Below are 20646 nucleotides of genomic sequence, written 5' to 3' on the forward strand. Positions count from 1 at the left end.
CTCTATTAGAGTATTTTGATTGTTATAGCAAAAATATCCAAACAGTGCTGCAAAGAAACATTATGCTGTAAAATCCAACCTGCTTAACCTGTATATTGCATGATGACCTTTATCAGGCATGTTCTGTGGGTCGTTCCCGTCTTGACCCTGTTTTCCTCAAGTTCTACTTACCTATGAGCGATGATGGTCTCCAGACAAGCAGAAGTGCATGTGCGTGTGTAGTGTTACAGTACATACAGTATGCATATACAAGTCTATATGTGTACACAGGTATATTTACTGTGACCCATGTACACTGTATGTGATAAATAAGAACAAGGAAAATGGAAAGCTTAATGTACATACGTACCCCCTTCATACTTATTACTTGCCTTTCTAGATGTCTTGACAAGTGTTGTTTAGTAAAGTAAGCATGTCCACAATCCTACATGGAATACAGTACATGTACATCCAATTGTAAACAAAACAACTTAGGAAATGTATGTACTTTAAGAAATTTAAGAGCGGATTCAGAAACTTGAAAAGGGGCCTCCACTCTGAGGCCTGCCTATAGTCTAGCATTACTCATCAACATTGACTCAAAATTTGATCTACCATTTGCAGAAAGATGTGAAGGATATATACCGTATTGTTTCGAATTACGGCCCGGGCATTTACTTCTTTCAAGCAACTTTTTACCTGGCTACTAAACGAGACCAGTGACTATACGAGATTGGCGTTTATATACCTGATCAGCATTCATGAGTCAACTTCATACCTTGGTGTTGTACTCTCCTGGATGTTTCCCTCAGCATATTTCACAGATTCAAACTCTATAAAATGTTCTTCACTTCATCATTTATAACACCACCTGGAATTGTTACAAATAATGACTGCATTAGATGTTTATTCAAAATCCGGGATTTATTTTTGTCATGATGCTATATACCCTGGTGACTAAACAGAACCAGGCATTTGTAAAAGACCAGCCATAATTCGAGGCAATATGGCAGTTAGAAGAGCTGAAAACCAATAGATCGACAATTTTATAAAAGCACCAACACTCTTGAAGGTGCACTGGAGAAACAATCCACAAAAAAAAAAAAATGCAGGCAAGTAACTTAAATGGTTTGAACACTAAAGGTTGCAGTCAAAATCAGTCAAAAGTTCTTCCAAGAAATACTCTATCATTACATAGAGTACTCTATGATTGCTCTATTACTATTTCCAAAAGGGGGTTCTATAGAGTCCTCCGGATTCGCCAGAGTAGGCAGGTACATATGTTATGTATCAAACGGTACGGTCGTACCATTTAAGTAGGAATCCAGGTGAAATTTTCACACGCCGCCAAAAATTCCGCCTTTAAAAATCATCCCAGAGATACCTTATGAGACGAAAATCACCTTTACGGAATAGTACTAGTCCATATAGTACATAAAACAGCATTAAATACAACAAAACGCTTACAGGTGGCCAGATATTAATTTTTAAAATAATCGCCAAAACTTGCATTTTCTCCTCACTGCCTCACTACCTCACTCACTGACCACAGTCGCAAGCCTAGAGCCCAAACGAAGCAGCACACGGCCACCATTTTACGCCACAATAACAAACTCACTAGTGGGATGTGCCTTTTTGGGGTTCCGGTTCCTCTGCACCTTGTCTTTTCTTTTATCTTCAATCAGGCTGCTTGTCTTCTTCTTCATCCAACGAAACCATATCAAGGTGCTAATTTTCCGTATCAACACTTCCTTTAAACAGCATAATAGACGCCACAAAATTATTTAAGACACTTAGACTAAGCTACTGTACAGAGGAATAGATTATATTCCTTACTGATATAATCTATGACGGAGGGTACTGTACGGAGGTACTGGTACTAGATAGCTTCACGACAGGTCACAAGATCACACCCATTCTTCATTCTACGCATTATCGATCTATCGATTAAAATCACGATGACACACCCCTTTTGCACTAGCTGTATTTCAGTGACCACACACCTTCAATTTGGAAGGTTGACTCGACAACTCTATAATTGATCGAAACCACGCCCTTTTTTGGCAAGCGGACATCTTGCAGGCTGCCTCGAGATACTCTAACACAGCAGTCACCCTAATAGAACAGTCACATGTTTATAGCTAGCTGTATGCCTTAAGAAAAAACTAAACAAACTAGTATATTAAAAATTATAAATTTAAAAATAAAGTAGGAATCCAAACAATAAAAAGCAGTGAAACAAGAGAGGAACAATGGTAGCTATTACAGCATAGCTCGGTGGGAAATTCCTACTTTGGCATTGAACACAAAATAATGGCTATATCATGCCAAAGTAGGGATTTCCCACTGAGCTATGCTGTAATAACTACCATTGTTCCTCTCTTGTTTCACTGCTTTTATTGTTTGGATTCCTACTTTATTTTTAAATTTATAAATTTTAATATATAGTACAATATACCCAAGTAAAATTATACCCACTTGACAATATTTAAAGCTGAATGGTTATATACTGTAGAATACTGTACAGTGTAAATTATTATCAGTATTTTTGACAGATTATTATTCGACTAGAAAATAATTACTTCTTTTAGCAGTTTCTTTTAATCCTATTTCTATTATGGCATATAGAGCTGGGCGACATATTGGTATTGTTGCCACCTGTTTTTTTCTAAAGGGACACTGCGATGCTATGGAAGCCGTTTAATTACTAATTATTTCACTGCCAGTGAAATAATATATCTGTAAGTTTCCAGATTTACAATTTTTTTCTGAAAATGGCGACTTGTTTGGCGCGGGGTGTACACGGTTCGGTGGGGAGGCCAAGGAAGCACAAAGGAGGGTGGGGATGCGCGAACAAACGAATTTGCATTGCCAACGAAACTTTCAAGAAGTGGAGATGTCTGAGAGACGAATTACAGCTGGCGAATGATGACGCTGTTGCATGCTATCTACTGGTAGCTGCGGAGAGCTTGAATGCAAGCTTGAACGAGTCGAGAAGCAAAGGGGTAGAGCATGAAAGGTTAGTGGGCAGTTAGTTCACGCATGTACTGTATTATACTTGGCATTGTTAGCGGTATAGGCGAATTTCAGCCATCCCCACCAGTCTTATCATCGACACCGATTGTTGTAAGCCAGAATAATCGTAGACATGAAGATTCCTATACTGTCAGCCAAGCAAGGTTTGCTATTATGTACTTGTTTTTTTTTGTATATTAATTGTACTTTAGTACATTGAGCATTAATGAATATATCCACTTGATAATTCTGATGATGAGACAATAAGTGTTTGTCATGAAGATGGACAAAGGTTTGTATATGATGCTTGTGCTCAGCTAAAACTCTTATAACAGGCTACTCAATGTTACAAGCATATTATGCGGAGAATCTTCAGGAAGTGAAACATCTGACAGGTTCTATACATTTACATTTCAACAACCTGGTATTAGTGATGAATATAACAGTGATACGCCTGACAGCACTGAGAGTGGCCAACCAGATAATAGTGATATGCCTGGCAGCACTGAGAGTACCCAACCAGATGACATACCAACTAGTGAACCATCAGGTGTATTTGTGTGATTGTTTAGGTGTAATATAATTTTGTTACTTGTAGGAAACCGGTGGGTGCTGTGTTCCATCAATCTGCTGATGCAGCTAGCAAATGGAAAATGCCAAGAGATGAATTGTGAATTAAGACGCGATGTTTTCTATGAAGTTACTGCAGGCTGTGTCATAATCAAAGGATTCTGCCAAAATGGTCACCAATTTAGCTGGTCTTCCTCAGAGTTTCACACCAACAAGAATCATTCTAAGATATTTGACAGTAATGTGATACTAGCATCGGCGGTTGTGTTATCAGGAAACAGCTTTGCAAAGATAAAAATGTTTTTTGATTTCATGCAGTTGGCCATCATTTCTGGATCAACTTTCTATAGTTATCAACGCCAATTTATTTGCCCTACAGTCAACAAGTACTATGTATCAGAGCAAGAATGTGTCTCGTTTAAACAAATCAGGCAAAGCTCTTTGATAGTTATACGGAAAAGGAATTGATTTTATATGGAGATGGTAGATGTGACTCTCCTGGCAAGAGTGCCAAATTTTGTACATACTAATGGATTCTGAGATAAACCAAATCTTGCAAATTGAAAATGTTGATAAGCATCAAGTAGGTCTGCATTCTCCAAATATGGAGAGAGAGGGGATGACCAAATGCCTAGACTTTGTGATATCCAAAGGCATCAAGGTTGCAGAAATAATCACCGACTCCTCATCTTCTGTTGCCAAGACTTTAGGTAGGTACATATGTCATTGTTTGTAAATATGCTTACCTTTTCAAATAATCACAGAAAGCAAATACCCCACTGTGTACCATTCTCGTGATATATGGCATAAAGCCAAGAAGCTGAAGAAAGCATTGGCCGAGGTATAAATATTTTTTAACTGCCTTCCATAGCAATTTTTTGTCCAACAGGCTGGTAAGGTACGCAACATGGGGAAGATCAACCAATGGTCAGGCAACATTGTAAATCATTTTTGGTTTTGTTGTCGCACATGCAAGGGAAGCTCAGTGAAATTGAAGGTACGGTGAAATCTCTCTAATGCGACACCTCTCTAATCCACAATACCTCTGTAATATATTACCAAAAAGGCTTTTACTATGTTATACTACTTCAATAATACGACATCCTCACTAATCCAACATAATTTTCTTGTCCTAATGAGTGTCAGATTATAGAGGTTTCATTGTATAATTTGAGTTGTATAAATCAAAGTTCATTTTTCTTAGGAGAAGTGGTTTACCGTTCTACACCATGTACGGAATGACCATGATTGGTTGCTCGGAAGGTGTGAACATCAGGCTTTAAATGGTCCCCCCACAGATAATAATGGCTCAAATATTTCATATTTCAATCCTCAAGAACCAGCATTTAAAATTCTTCGAAAGATACTTACTGACAGAGCATGGCTCAAATCACTGGATGCTTACGTAAAGTTCAGGTGAAAAAGATGTCATAATGTACATACATATTTATGACATTACATAGACATACTGGGATGCTTGAGTCTTTTCACAGCTTACTACTCAGTTATTGTCCCAAGAGAACTGCATACCGGTAAGTAAAAAGCCACCTCAAAATCAGATTTGGTTAGGATGACTTCTAGGGATGAAGCATACTTGGCTAGGACACAGCTGGCTGTGTTGGATCACTATGCCCACTGTCGCTACAACTGCCAAAGGAGAACAAAGATACCACCAAAAGTACAGAAAGCAATCCAAGAAGTGGGATGTGACACCTGTGAAAACGAAGAAAGAATATAAATACATCCCAGAATTGATAGCTGCTATATTTCGAACCTGCAAAGAATCTGATTATGGCCTTCAATCTAGGAGACTTTTAAGGGAGGACAATCCAGTACATATACAGCACACCATTGCCCATTGTCCACCAGATCATACTGTAGACATTGTTGCCAAAAAGCGATCAAAGTTTTCTGATTAGCAATTACATGTTTCATTGGAAAATGATATTCAATAATTTATTTCTACATGTTTCATTGGAAAATGATATTCAATAATTTATTTGTACATATCAATCATACATAACATTGTCAAATCACAGGAGTTAAAAATACTTAAAACCTGTATACACCCCATCCAGACTGGGGTACTTGTCTCTGATGGAGCATGTGGTACATGATGGTACCACTCTCCTGTTGCCCCTTCCTAGATACCCATTTTGCCACAGTGTGTATTGATGGTAGGCAGCAAAACGGAAGCCTTCATTACTGAAATCGGTCCTGTCTGCTAACATATCCATTCGGCCAATGATTGCCACCGACAAAGCATCCCAGTCCAATACCAGGCTTTGGAAGCATGGCTGTAGAGTAACACATGCTTTTGTCTGCAGCATTTGTTTTCATCTGCAGTCGGCATTGCACGGCACTTTCTGCAGATGCACCAACTTGGCACACCATTGACTGGTGGTTGTCGTCCAGGTGGCTCTTGTCTTGGTGGTAACTCAATCATAGCCTTAGCAGACTGTAGTCCACCAGCCCGACTATATGCCTCCATTATCAGCCGGTGGCAGTCATCAATATTCAGTGTGCTAACAAAATCCTACATAAGTTTTCAATTATTTAGATCATTTCTGTAGTGTAAAAAATTATCTGTAGGCTACACAGCTGGGCTTCTTGAAAAGCAGCAAGAGGGTTATCTTCAGCTGGGGCTGGGACCTAAGGGGTTGCATTTCAGTATAATACTGCATACATTTACAACAACGTAGCTTACTTGATTCTTGCATGAATTTTTCTTTGTACCGCATTTGCACTTCCTGCTACAAAACAGGCCTGTCTTCTTACAGGGACAATTATGGCTCTGGCACGTAGATTTACAGTTACAATATACCCTGTCTATATTGGGAGAGGAGCCCCTCCACGGTGAACTACCCTGAACATAGCACAGAACATTCTTCTAAGTACAGTACACAATTGATAGTACCATTTCAGCTCGTAGGAATAGTTGCCTTGGACGGCAATGCTCGAGGTCAACTTCAGGCTCAACACTACACGCCATGTTTAATTTTTAGATGCGCTAATAATACACGCGGTAATTTGTTGTCATTGTTTTGGTTAGGTGATGTAATGCTTACTCGAACTTAAAAGGCTTCCATAACATCGCAGTGTCCCTTTAATACCGCCATACTGTCTGGTCACTATAGCCTCTCTGTGGGCTTGTTTCATCCCATATTTAGAAGGTAACCAGACATGTGACAAATGTTTGTAGGCAGGTGCTGATGTAGTCAGCTAACCAAACTATGTAAACAAGTTTGATTGTGGTAATTTGTACCTGAGGTTTGCTGAGCTACCATGGGTATTTGGTGCTTTTGTTGAGGTAAATGGCAGTTACTTTAATACCAATGGCTTTTATATTAATACCAGGATATTTAGTGATACAATGATACTTTTTATGGAAGGTATGCCGTTTGCTATTTTTCAATACCGCCCAGCACTAATGGCATATACTTTTGACAACACAAATTGACAACTGATGTCAAAAGTTCCAAAGTTATATACAGTAGACTTGTGTATCTAAATAATGCTCACTTTTATAGGGCACCTAAAGTGTTTCTCTCCAATGTGGAACAGCCTGTGACGGCGAAGCTTGGACTTGGATGGCAATACTTTCTGACAGAAGTCACATGTGAATGCTTCAGCATCACTGCCATTTCCTGCCGGCTTGTGGACATGCTGGTGTACTAGCAGATCATCTTTGTGTAGAAATGTAGAGTAGCAGCTGGGACTAGTGCAACTGTCATAGATAAACAATTATAACAAATTTATCAGCTATTGTGTTCAGATACACAGCATGGAATTGGTATAATGCATGTAATAAACTAAAAAGTTCCATAAATATCTAGTTTGTGATGTACCTTTACAAGCAAGTGTAAAATGTATGTAAAGGTGTGATTATGTGTGCAAATAATAACTGTTAATTAGATCTTTAAAATTTTGTAATATTGTAGTTAATTACAGTGTAATATCTGGTAATTTGTTCCACAATTTAATTGTCTGTGAAAATTCTAGAAGGTACCTTAATCGCTCACCTATACAGCCTCTCATCAGGATGTGCTTCCCTACAGTGTCCATGTAACAAGGTGGTGGACGTACAATGGACGTTACAACCGTTCACGGGACACGGGTATGGCTTCTCCCTCGTAAGGTGCACGGTTCTCACGTGATACTGTACATTATACGCGGTCTTGAAGCGCCTTTCGCACTGGGTACACTACGACAGAGGGTCGTATATACATAAATACAAGTACTTTGACCACCTACTTTGAAATCCTTCTGCGTACTGTGGGAAGCAAGATGTCTGTGTAGCTTTGACAAGCACGAAAACTCCCATGTGCAGCCATCATGTGGGCACTAAAACACCACACTAGAACACTGAAAGACCACATTCAATCTGTTACCTTGTGCCCTTTGGAGTTCTCCTTGGACATTCCAACAAACGCGCACGACAAATATAATTTTAATAAATTCTTAATGCGCTACAAAAATCAATACAGTGCAAAAATGTGTGTACAAAAAGACTAATCTCTACAAAAGGAATAACGTCTGAAATATTATACCAACTAACATAACAATTCACAGGAAATAAGCTAACACTAGTGCCATCAGCGTAGTGAATAGTGAGAAAGATACAGCTGCAGCACCTCCTCCTCTATTTGTAGGAGTTGGTATAGCTGTTGGTGTGGCACTAACAGTAGTAGTAGTGTCATTTAAGAAACTTGTATCAGGAATAGTGCGGCTTGGCAATAGATTCATAAACAGTGCTTCATTTTCAACATCCATATTCACAAAGTCTGTCACCACATAGGGTTGCTGGCCTGCTTGATTTAAGAGCATTGTAGTGTCGAACATGCCTGCAGGGTTAGTAACTTGATCATCAACATCAAGTGAGTTGAAGTCTGACGTGCAGGTTGATGCGTTGAAATTGAGGTAGGCACAAATATATTCACGATCTGTATGCATAGGAGAATACGACACATTACACAGTATCAAATATATACACACAGCACACAGAAGGCACACCTTGGCAATCATTAGGTTTCATACTATAGAAGTGACAATTGTTATATCATAATTTCTTGCATAATTCCAAGTAGGAACATATTCGAATATTTGAAGCATAGCTTGCAACTATGCAAGAAGTTTACCAGCTAGAACACAAGGCCAGAGTGTGCATAAAAGGCATATTAAAAGTACGTACTGGTTCTCTGGCCTCAGTGATTAATATCCTTGGCTATATATATACAATAAATTGTAATGTACTTTTGGCAGGAGACACATACAACTGTTAGAAACAATTATGCATCATTTGAAAAAGCTATTGTAAAGCACAAAAACATTGGTAATCCATGTTAAGTGTTAAACAAATCTAACTGCTTACTTGGTCATAAAAACACACGTGTAATCCACTCACCACTTGTCAGGGATGCATTCACTAAACTAGGCAGATTTGTGCTCATAATTTGAGATTCTATGGCTGAATCGATCATAACAGTAGGAAGAGCATCTGCACGTCCTGTCTGACGTTTCTGATGAAAATCATTCTTAACAGACCTCTTGCCTGTATTAATGCACCGAGAAAACACATCTTCGATTAGAGCCTAAACAAATAACAACCATACACACACAGTGAGACATACAGTATTCAACTAACTATTATAGCATATTAAAAAACAGAAGCATCTGTAAGTGGAAAATTAAGGGCACAATCAAGAAAACTAGACAAGGTAATCCTGCTGTTGGTTTTGCAAAAAGATTTTATTAAACGCAGTGCCGAGCATGTGTATGGAAAATCCAGTAAATTAATATGAAGTCAAGTACCATATTAGTCACATGTGGTTTATTTTTTTGCACTTAGGCAGTGCTTTTAGGGATAATTATATTGTACATTAGTTGTCTTCCACAAAGCGTTCACCTTCAGTACTCAAATCACTTTCAGTTTTTAACCACCAGACTACCAATAAGTGTCCATACAATTTGTAGAATGAACAGCTAGGATTAGTTTGACCAATCGTACTACTTTTGCAACTGCCCAACTATACTATAACTGTACTGTAAATGCCATATACAGCAGAACAGTATGGAAAATGCAGCATGCTCCAGCACTTTACACACCACACAAAGTATTTCACAAATAATTATACCATGTGTAGAGAAACATTAGCTTGGTAATTATTTGCCAATTTTTGAAATGTCTTGTATGTAGTTAAATTTATATGATTGATTCTGAACACCAGCCTGTGGTAAACTATATAGCAAACTTACCTTTTGGATTCGATGTACAATTCTAGAGAAACAGTATCATAGTGGAGGATTCCCCCCCCCCCCCCCTCCACTTTTTTTTTTTGCAAAATTCCTAATAGAACGCACACCTAAACCACCTTAGAAATTAAAGCAGAAACAACCATTTGGTGTGTATGTATGTGCAGGTGCGTGTGTGCATGTGGAGACCACGCAGGGTCAGAGAATCCCTTGCACTGACAACAAAGAGGGCTTTACATAATGCAAACACCATGGTTTACACAAGTCTCTGACTCAGGTCCCTGCAATTGTCTATGGCCTATCCACCCCTCTCTAAATTTCAATAGCTTGTAAGGTAGGAGATCCAGGATACCCTGGCTGGGTGAGTGTGTACCTTCCATGGAGGGTTGGATAATCTCAAAAGATGTGATGGTTTGCAGGTGTATGTGTAAGTGTGCTCGTGTATGTGTGTGCATGCATTTTAAAATGTCTATAAATACATACATACATGCATACATACATACCGTTTCATCAATGTCATTGCTCGTATTCAAAATTGAAGAATAGTATGAACGGAAACTATTAACATTGACACGGGCCAGAGGCATACCAGTTAACAAACTTTGTACACCAGCTAAATAGAAAGAGAAACAAAGAATTACATATGCACACATACACAGTACAATAACAGATACTGCATGTACACACTAGTGTTAATAGTGATTTACGACATGCAAACTATACCCATGTGATGATGACTACTGTTGCTAATGTCAGTTAACCCTTAAACCCGCATGCACCAATAAATCGGCTTTGACGCATGGCTGTGAACGAAGCACTGAAACTTGCAAACTGTTCTTCCTATGGTTACATAATCAAGATCACTATGAAGTAGGAAGGAGATATTAACCATTTTCTAAAGGTATGCAAGGGGTTTGCGTACTCATTGTGCGTAATGATAGTGTGAGGGTGAGTTTTGGCCCCATGTTTTCGTGCTAGGGTACATCCCTACAAGGATTAAAAGGATACCTAGGGATGTACCCTAGCACGAAAACATGGGGCCAAAACTCACCCTCACACTATCATTACGCACAATGAGTACACAAACCCCTTGCATACCTTTAGAAAATGGTTAATATCTCCTTCCTACTTCATCTGATTCGTGTGAAATAAACATGAGGCGATTCCCTATTCAATGGGGGAGAGTCACACTATATATAGCTCACATGATTTAATTGATTGTTAATATGGCTGCCATCACGAGTATTGAGAAATAATGGAAAATTGAGCCACCATTTTCCATAACAAATAAGCCCCTGTTGTTACAGTGGTTATTTAGACTTCTCACATAGCCCAATGAATAAACTTTCCATTGGTATATAGCTTTAGGCTAATAGATATATAATATATATATATAGACTAGTCTGGAAAGACAGGCCATTTTAAATGGATTTTTGTAATCAAGTATTCCTTAAAATTACGTGCGGGTTTAAGGATTAACAGGGTGTACAGCTGTGCACATAACTACCACTCACCTACAACAAGCTCTCTGAAAACATTGAGCTGGACAATTGCCTGATTCAGTGGGGACAGACAGCCGATCAACACATCATTACATCTTCCCAGACAGAGTGGTATGTTATTTCCAGCACACAGGGGACAGGCATACCGCATAGTCCAAATGTTAGTACAAGTTTGTGACAGAGTAAAATTTTGCACAGCAACTTCAACCCTTGCTGAATCCATTATCAACTACATTTACACACAACAAATACAAAGTAATATGTGAATACAGTATGTATGATACAGATGTATGCAATCACTGGATTGGACTGGACTGGGGTTTTTAGCACATATTTGGGCAACTGGTTGTAGCTATATTGCTGCAATGAATATAAAGTATGCAGGTGAACCTGTCTACTTGATACTGCCTGTTCACCTTAGGATTGTGTGCAATTTGCGTAACAACTCAGGGTATAATCTCAGTTGCATGACTACCATTTGTCTTATCATGAAGTACAAACCATACAGTACATGTGTACATAGTGTTGTAGTAACCATGCATCCTAAATACAAGTTATAGTCATATCAGTCAGCAAAATTAAGTAGTGACACTTAACTGTCTTCTTGATCCATAGCTGATACGTTATGTACATGGGCAATGTTGACAAAAGTCTGCCATGATCACACCTTTCTTTTGTATGTGTGTGGGTTTCTTTATGTGTGGGGGAGTAGTCTAACTACATACTTACAATCATATTATGGTAAAAAAGGGAAAATACCTGAGTCCAGTAATCCAGTCCTCCAATCTAGCCCAGTGCATGATTGTAATATTTAAATGTATGGAACAGTGGAGATCGAATCTTGAGACTTAATTTTGAAATCTTGGAATGGTACTATGCACAATGGAGCAGGTATGTATTTTTATACGTATGCAGCTTGATGCTATACCATTGTTTCACTGGATTATCACTTCTACCGATGTTGCAATCAGAGGTATTGATCTAGAGTAAGACCAAGGGGCAGACACAGGATTTTGAAAATGGGAATTCCACTCTGGAGCATGACAACTGTAGCTTCAGTCAACCAATGTAATATTTCATAGCAAAAAAATTACTCTCCAGCTGTTTTAAATCTAACCATTTAAGCCTTTAGAAATGCACCCCCGAAACATCTGCATGGCGTAATTTAAAATGGCAGTTATTTCAAAGGCACTTATCACATATGAAGATGCTTGAGTAGCAGTTTAAGTGATTTTACATTGGAGAGATGTAAACAATTGGTATTTTACCATACAAGTCTGCAACAAGTACGTACTTCTTTGACTGATAAACTGATGTTGGTTTACTGATTAAAGAATAACAGCTCATCTTACGACTCTTCCAGAAAGAGGAACCCTTGGACCCCCCCCCCCCCCCCCCCCCCCTCCCTCACCTAAATCCACCCCTGTGACCAATATTTCATTCAGGAGTGGAAAGATCGACATTTTCTGGTTTAACAGCAATTCCATGGAAACACTTTTGAGAAAGTACAAAAAAGATTCAATAGTATACAAGACATAAGTAGTTTCAAGGATATAAACAATAATTTTATTCCACCATTCCAGAAATTCTCATCAGGAGCAACGTCAGTTACAAATATTTACTCAAAATAAATAGGCACTGAGGTGTTTACAACACAAGGCTCACCCACCCTTTGAACCAGTTGGAAGATCTTGCCCATTTGTTGGAGATTGCCAGCTAGCACGGACATTTTATCTTGTTCAACTTGAGGAAACAGCAACTCAAAAATCCTATTAGTGCCGCACATAACCTGGGTTTGCATTGAAAAATGGAGATCAAAGTAGAATCTACTAAGACCGTTCCTGAAAAAGTTAGATATAACATCTTCCAGGTCAATTGAATCAGCAGCAGTGGCGTTTCCTGACAGAGCAACGGTGATGTTATCTAGAGTCGCAGTTGCGACAGTATTCAGAATATCACAGGAAGTGGCAACTCCTCTTGTACAGTCCACACTTCCCCTCAATAACATTCCAATAACATCATTGATGAAACTCATCCGAAGAGCTGAAATAAATTGAATTCACAGTGCATAGTTACAATAGCTACATGCAGCAACAACATTCTTAGTATGTACTACACCCTTACTCAAGTATAAACACAAATGCATTGGAACAAGTAGTGAGGACATTATTGAAGCAGACACAGTACAATGCATACTAAAGTTATATGATTTACTGTAATTTCCTTTGAGGTTTGTAACCCTAGGTCACCTGGATAAGCAGTAGTTTCACCCTGTACACTGCCTCCAGTAATTCGATCATAAACAGGGGTACATTTGATGAGCCAGGAGGAGAAGTACCCTGCATTTATAACACAAACTTTTTGTAATGATTGAATTGATTGCAGAAGTGCTTCTCGTAGTGTTCTTCATTTGTAACACTGTGTAACAGGCTGAAAATGAAGTGTAATGGCCACTTCACTATTTCAATAAATCATAGTTGGGGCGCGTGTGCCACTCAGACGAAAACAATAACTCTTGACACCATTCCTTCTTCCAATGTGGTATGCATGGGTTCACCAGTCATAATAATGTTACAAAAAAGTAACAAGGAAAAAAATTAGGAATTTTAAGTTGATTAGGGAGGGATCAATCATGAAAATAAAAAGTAGTGAAACAAGGGAGGTCGCCAAGGATTACATGTCCACCAGTATATCTTGTCTCCTACTTTTATTTGCTAGCTAGTACTTTTATATATAACAAATTTTGGTATGTGGGTATTGTATGTGGGTTCACTGTTAGACAACATGGCACCACCACACTAAGGAATATAAATTGTTTGAAAACCACACAATTGTGTATATTTAACATAGAAAACATAACCTAATGTCATGCATATAGAAACACTATTTTTTTGCCATATATAATCAATCCAGTGACAAGGAAACTGGCTACTCAAGGCTATACTGTAAGCATACTGTCAAATGTTGTTGTTAATACTGTGTTAAACGCCACACCTCAATAGTAGCTGCACTTGACTAGTGCCACAGTTGATTTTGAGCTTCAGTATTGTTTTCAAGCATTATGAGGTGGTTGAATTTGAATAGTTGTCATGTTGATTTCTTGCCATCTTGTACTTGAGAAAGATCTTGCAACAAAAAGGACCTTTATTGCAGGATCTTACAAGAATCTTGAAGGAATATCGGGGGTTTTGCAACTGCAAGAATTATTCTTGCAAGAAAAAAGGACCTTTTCAGGTAGAATCTTGCAGGAAGATTCTATCTGGGAAGGTTAAAAAAAGGATGTGGAGTAGAATCAACTAAGATGAGTTAGGTTGTATCACTGTATTCATGCATGTGGCTGTTTAATGTGTACGATAACGGTGTTTGATTGAATTGAAGTTTCACATTAGAAGCACAGCAACGTTTAAGTCAAAATACACATCACCATACTATTGAACCAATTGTGAAACACAAATTATTTCCCAACATTCACACATATGACTAGTAAGAACCTACAGTGAAGCCACACATAATGAGTGGCCACAGACATCATGTCATTGTAATTATGATGTTTAATGGCAGGTCCCTGATATACCAATATTTCATTTCTCAAGCTCAGCTCAGCTTGCCTCATTATTGGTGTTGCATATATTTTGGTATACAGATTTGGAGTCAAGTTTCCCGATGACACCAAAGTCAAGTTGAAAAACAAATATGTGGCAAATACAGCATGATAAATCCTGGCAAGAAAATGTCTATTAGCTTATAAATAAGCTTGTTCATCTAACTAGCACTTGTTGTGATAGTACACCACTTTTCCCCTCAGTAGTGCAATTTAAAAAAAAAAACCAAGCGAGCAGTTACATCCGGCTGAAGGCCGGCTGTGGGAGCGCGCCTGGTTTACTGAAATTGTTTTTGTAAATGTGTGTGTGTGTGTGTGCGTGTTGTGTGTACCTATCTGTGTTTGTCTGTACGCACCCACGTGAGCAAAATCATTACACGGTGAAAGCAGCTTTTACGTAAGACATAAAAGCAAACTGAAGGCTGTACTAAACTTCCACACAGGTAAACTTTGCTCTGAGGTGTTTTTCTGGCAGTCTGAAATAAGGACGGATGTGGCGAGTCTTCTCAGACTTTGTGAATTGCCTTCCCTTCAGGATTTACAGGCATTTAACAATTGAGAAACAACAGTGCTAGCCCTGTAAACTACCAGGAATAGCCTGTCTCTTCGAGCTGAGAAGGGGGCGTATCCCCTACATACGCAAATGAAAATGAAGAGCAGCTCTGAGGCTTTGTTGAGAGAATTTGTGGGGAAAAAACACAATAGAACTATAAAACAGTTTAGAAGATAGTTCTGTGCATAATATGTTGTTAAAAGTAGTTTAAGAAGCGCTTTCTTATCAGTGCATAGCAATGCAATTGAAGAATTACAACATCAACTTGTGGCTTTAACATGTGGCTTCATCTAAACACAAATGGCTTCTACATGATCTAGTGACCACCAAGAAGTTATTAAGGTGTTCTGAAATAAACTATTTCATAGGATATTATCTCAAAGTGAACTTATTGCATGACACCTCTAAAAATGATGGATAAATGCACTTGTGTCCTAGGTCCCTTACAAACCTCCTTAGTATGCACAACATGTTACTTCTAGATTTAAACAAGCCTTAAAAACTGCGACAATGCTTCGTTGCATAATAGCATGTCATAGGTACCAACTTCCTCCGCATCACAAAAAGCCACTGTTAATAACTTGTGTTTAATCAGGCCAACATGCATGGTTACTAATCAGCAGTTTACACATTGTCAACTTCAGCCTATTTGTTTCAAATTTGTTCAGAGGATGACTCCATTAGTAAGGTTTCAGAGTATTGAACTTGTTACCACAGAAAGACTCAACAGGTGTGAAAACACTTTTAAGGCTTTGTCAATTGTGATTTCAATACCTTGTGTACACTTTATACCAATTAAGGTGACAGGCTATAAATATCATTGACCAAAAACCATTCTCAGCATTATTAGCACGCCCAACGTCACTTTCGCCTTAGTTTCTATCAACATCATTGTTAACTTACACGCCATTGCATTGTAGAGTTCCATCGCGCTCTGTCGCATACTGTAGATTTCACTACCCAACGTAAAGTTGTCGCTATCATTCTGAAGCACTCGATACAGCGACATCCCAAGCATATTTTCATTTGCCTGCGTGCAACACTGGTCCATCCCAATTGGACACACTCGCAAGTTAGCACCTAACAAAAACAAAATCGATTTCAGTTTGTTCATGCACGAACATATAAACGGTTTTACCTGACGTTAAAGAGCCATTCAAGTTGGGTAGCGTCATCATGCAGTCTGCAGCAGTAATCTGACCCAAGCTCAAACGTACAAGAGCACAAAACAACACCAAGTACTTCATTTTCTCTCGTTTCCTTCTTGACTATTTTTTTTCTCGGCTTCTCGATTATACTAGTCACACGGGATCACGTTTCATTTGGTCACGTGATTAATACACGGAAAATGGTGGGGGTTAGGCTTATAAATTATTGCATAAAGCGGCCTTGTGGCCTATGGCCTTATGTAGGGTCCATAACGCTATCCTTCAATTAACTACCTAACTATTGTCATGTGTTACACCCATTAAGCCAACGTGGCAGCCAACGATGTTCGGACAGTTGCCATTCCCTGGAAATCCTGCAGCTTAGGTTATTGTACCCAATAATTATCCTCCAATAATCAGTTTTGCGTAATTAATAGCTTAAGAGTTACAGCCAATAGTATGCTTAGTCCGATAAATGTTAATTCGGACAAATTAAACTATCACTAGCTATCAGTTTTCGGACTTTGATTTTTACTACCAGTAAAAAATGTCCAATTTATTTCAAATTTGTATGCAATATACCTGGTTTCATTATCTTTAGCATATAGAGGGAGTACGAGCTTCACAATTTTTAGCGGTATTTATAGTGTGGGACGTCCTCCGATCCGCGCTTTAATTTAGTCATGCCCACCAGCAGAGTTCATGCTTTTGCAAAAAATGCACCAGTACTAAACCACAGAAGAAGGTAAATAAATATCTTTCAAGAGTAGAGGTGTGTTTTAAAGTTGATATCAGGATATTTCTATTGGAACGCAGTATTTTTGGCTCCTAAATGAAGGAGATGCTGGCATGCAAGGTGGAAAAATGAAGTTGCGAGAAGCAAATGTCTGACCAACCACATTTGTTATAGTCTTGGTGTTTCAATCACAAATACCATCTAGAAAGGAAAGATGTTCCATTCAGTTTTCTACTTTCTATGGATGTACAAAGCAACATTTTTGTCCTTTTTGTTTCACCCATATAAGGTAGACAAAGAAAAGCCTTTCAATTTCTGTGACAATGTTTGTGATAGGACACTAAGAGTAACATATGTAGGTGGTCAGGAGGTGATTTCGCCTAACTTCGTTTTTCCACCTTACACCGGTGCATCTCCTTCATTTAGGAGCCAAAAATACTGCGTCCCAAAGGAAATATCCTGAATATGAACTTTAAAGCACACCTCTACTCTTGAAGGATATATTTTATTCATTTACGTTCTTCTGTGGTTTAGCACTGGTGCATTTGTGCATTGGTGCAAATAATAATTACAATGAGTAGCTACAAAGAGTACAAGTTTAGAGTAAAATAGTTTGTAGGAGCTTGAATGTTTAAACATTTGGAGCAGGGGCAACGGAAGTAAAAAGTACATAGATTATTGCTGTAAAAAGTATTAACGAAATGATTCCAAAACTAATTCTTGAGTTTGAATTTGATAGTTTGGAGGGTTTTGATGGATGGAACACTTCTGACAATTTTGCTACTGTTGCTGGCATAAAATGGCCTAAACAGCCAACTTTAACTGTCACAAGCTCAACCGAAAGAGATGTGCATTTAAGATCTTGTAGCAGCGAACCATAGAGATCTTGTTTTTTTATGGCTAGCAGCTAAAAAAGTGGTGCTTGGTATTAGTAACTACAGAAAGTTCTAATAATGTGATGGAATGATGCCGGAGGAGACTAACACCAAGCCTGGTCTACTTAATGATGATGAAAAAGATTAGAAGGAATGGTGCTAGGAGGGCTCTCACTAGCAAGATGGCCAAGGAGATCAGCATAAAGCTTAGAACTGGGTGACAAATCTTTCAGAAGACTACAAACAAAAACTTGTAAAACCTAGTCATGGCACCAAGTGTATCTATCTACCTTTGTGAAGAGCCACAGAATAGCCAGTTAAAATGTGGTTGGTTGTGGGTTGGGTTGACTGACACAGAGCACAAACTGGATTAGTAATCATTTTCCATCTAGCCAAATCATTGGTGTTGGCAGTGTATCACAACCAGCATGGAGAAGAAATGACAGCTACTTTTCCAGTAGTCCAAACATCAGCCGCTTCCACAGAGGACAAGCTTGTTCCAAGTCAACTATATCCAAGAATTTGTTCTGTATCATCAGTGACTCAAACGTAGAATCCCAATAACTTATATGAGATGATCTCAGATTGCTACGAGCAGCTTTAGCAAAAGTAGCAGAGTGGATGTTAGATACAAAAGCTTTAGCAACAGATAGAGCATCACAAACAGCATCAGATACAAATTGAGATACTCTAATAGAGATTCACAAGTATGACTGCATTTAAATATGGCAGCCTGGCTTGTTTACTCAGTTACACTGCTACTGTGACTACCTGAACCTCAGAAAAGCTCTACAATCTACATATCATGTTTTGTAGCTAGCTACCAGATGATTCATGAAACAGGCAGACTGCAATACCAGCAGCAACAGGCCAACCATATTGACTCTATGGCATGTGTAACTAGGATTCTATACAAGATTCTACACAAGATTCTACATTAGAAATATCACATAGTCTGTATGTCATTTTTACACCAGTTTAATTTGTGAATGCTCTATTAGAGTATTTTATTATAAAAACGTGTAGGTGACTGTTGTATAAGAGAGTATTGATCTCCATTATGGTTCTATGTGGACACGGAGTCTAACACAAGCCTATGTGAGGCAACAATAATGCATAGTAGCTGTATCACACTCTACTAATGTTCTCGTGATCACCAAGATCACAGGCCACAAGGCCGCTTTATGCAATAACCCAAAATGATGAGCACCCCAAGCTTCTTCAGCCGATTCTAGTTCAAAAGCATGGCATGTTTGCTCTACGTAGACCTACACTTGATCAAAGGGCAATTTCTCTATGCATGATCACGTCAGAAGACTGCGCGAGATCTTTTGTTTTATTTATCACTACATCAATATTGATGGTTTCAATAATTAAATAAATAATTTATCGGTAAAAACACAGTAAGAACAGTCTAAAATGTTATAACACACCTTCTATAATCTAAAATGTTTCTGGGGAGTATGACCCGGACCCCAGAATGGCATCCAAATCTGCTGACTTTACTGTGCCAAAGCTACCCTCAGATCCTCCACTCACTGCTGGCTTGCTGCATGTTAAGAGTATATGGGTATAAAGAAGGGAAAGAGTAAGAGTATGAGCACTGCTTTCCTTAAGAGTATAAGGAAAGCAGTGCTCCTTTGGCTTCTCTTAAGTTGCTTATGCAGTGTACAGTAAGTCTACTTGAAATTTTGACCTAGCTGCTGACTTGCCCTTACCTTGCAAGGATGATGAAAGTCTTATGGTAGCATATGCACAGCAAAGTGTAAATATGTGCAACAGTTTACATCTTTGGTGTAGCTACTTCCAACTAACATTTATATTGACATGCATAAATATGTTGATGGTTTAGAAACCTATCATATACTGGGGAGTCTACGTAGTTTATAAGCACCTTTTGAGTTTTTAAAAGTATGTTCAGCTACTGGATGCCATGGATAGTGCTGTAATTAATTACAACCTTCTGGAGTTGGTCCCCTGTTATCGGTATGGCTACACAGAATACAATTTTACCACTATGCAATTTAGATTAAATGATAGAATGTCACATGAATAGACAGTATACTTGACATGAGATTCAAAATGATGCATGCAGAAACATATAGTACATTTCAGCAAACAAATCTACATACCTGGTTATAATGAAGGTATATACTTGAAATACAAAACAGTAAACAGACTGAAATGTCCGTGTGGTTACTTCAGAGCTTATGATCCTCCATGCAAACTAGTTTACTACTGAACAGTGTATCACGACAATCTATTCTAAAGCGTTGGTGGCTCTGTGGCTTAACATGCCACAGAATAATAATACAACATGCAGATATGAATACCCAGGAAAGGTTTGCAGGCCAATGCAAATTGAAATGCTATCTTAATCTTATTGTAGTATAGTGTGTCTAATGAGCTATAGCC

General features: G+C 38.5%; 3 protein-coding genes across 4 annotated transcripts in view; 1 reads left to right on the forward strand and 2 right to left on the reverse strand.

The window, feature by feature from the left end:
• LOC136254236 (uncharacterized) overlaps positions 1–8096 on the reverse strand; it is a 49266-nt gene extending 41170 nt beyond the window's left edge. For both annotated transcript variants that reach the window (XM_066046900.1, XM_066046901.1), the window contains exons 1-5: positions 7956–8096; positions 7819–7908; positions 7587–7768; positions 7087–7291; positions 372–424 (exon numbers count right to left, since the gene is read on the reverse strand). In XM_066046900.1, the coding sequence (XP_065902972.1) occupies positions 372–424; positions 7087–7291; positions 7587–7768; positions 7819–7908; positions 7956–7985 (560 nt within the window). In that variant the 5' untranslated portion in view covers positions 7986–8096. The remainder of the gene's footprint in view (positions 1–371; positions 425–7086; positions 7292–7586; positions 7769–7818; positions 7909–7955) is intronic.
• LOC136254239 (uncharacterized) lies at positions 3875–5458 on the forward strand. The gene is made up of 6 exons (XM_066046903.1): positions 3875–4274; positions 4329–4405; positions 4454–4561; positions 4769–4980; positions 5028–5096; positions 5146–5458. The coding sequence occupies exons 1-6, from the start codon at positions 4094–4096 to the stop codon at positions 5300–5302; spliced, it is 804 nt and encodes a 267-aa protein (XP_065902975.1). The 5' UTR covers positions 3875–4093; the 3' UTR covers positions 5303–5458.
• On the reverse strand, positions 7999–16793 carry LOC136254238 (uncharacterized). Its single transcript, XM_066046902.1, has 7 exons — positions 16611–16793; positions 16376–16552; positions 12988–13361; positions 11331–11547; positions 10320–10429; positions 8969–9155; positions 7999–8507 (listed from the first exon to the last, which is right to left on the reverse strand). The coding sequence occupies exons 1-7, from the start codon at positions 16717–16719 to the stop codon at positions 8131–8133; spliced, it is 1551 nt and encodes a 516-aa protein (XP_065902974.1). The 5' UTR covers positions 16720–16793; the 3' UTR covers positions 7999–8130.
• Between the last annotated feature and the right edge of the window lie 3853 nt (positions 16794–20646).

The sequence above is a fragment of the Dysidea avara genome, chromosome 4, assembly GCF_963678975.1.
Source record: "Dysidea avara chromosome 4, odDysAvar1.4, whole genome shotgun sequence".
Taxonomy (NCBI): domain Eukaryota; kingdom Metazoa; phylum Porifera; class Demospongiae; order Dictyoceratida; family Dysideidae; genus Dysidea; species Dysidea avara.

Coding starts and splice junctions, on each gene's coding strand:
- LOC136254239 (XM_066046903.1), top strand. CDS start 4,094: ATGGATTCTGAGATAAACCAAATCTTGCAAATTGAAAATGTTGATAAG. Junction 4,275..4,328: donor TTCTGTTGCCAAGACTTTAG/GTAGGTACATAT, acceptor AAATAATCACAG/AAAGCAAATACCCCACTGTG. Junction 4,981..5,027: donor GATGCTTACGTAAAGTTCAG/GTGAAAAAGATG, acceptor GACATTACATAG/ACATACTGGGATGCTTGAGT.
- LOC136254238 (XM_066046902.1), bottom strand. CDS start 16,719: ATGAAGTACTTGGTGTTGTTTTGTGCTCTTGTACGTTTGAGCTTGGGT. Junction 16,553..16,610: donor GAATGGCTCTTTAACGTCAG/GTAAAACCGTTT, acceptor TGTTTTTGTTAG/GTGCTAACTTGCGAGTGTGT. Junction 8,508..8,968: donor GAATGCATCCCTGACAAGTG/GTGAGTGGATTA, acceptor CTATGCATACAG/ATCGTGAATATATTTGTGCC.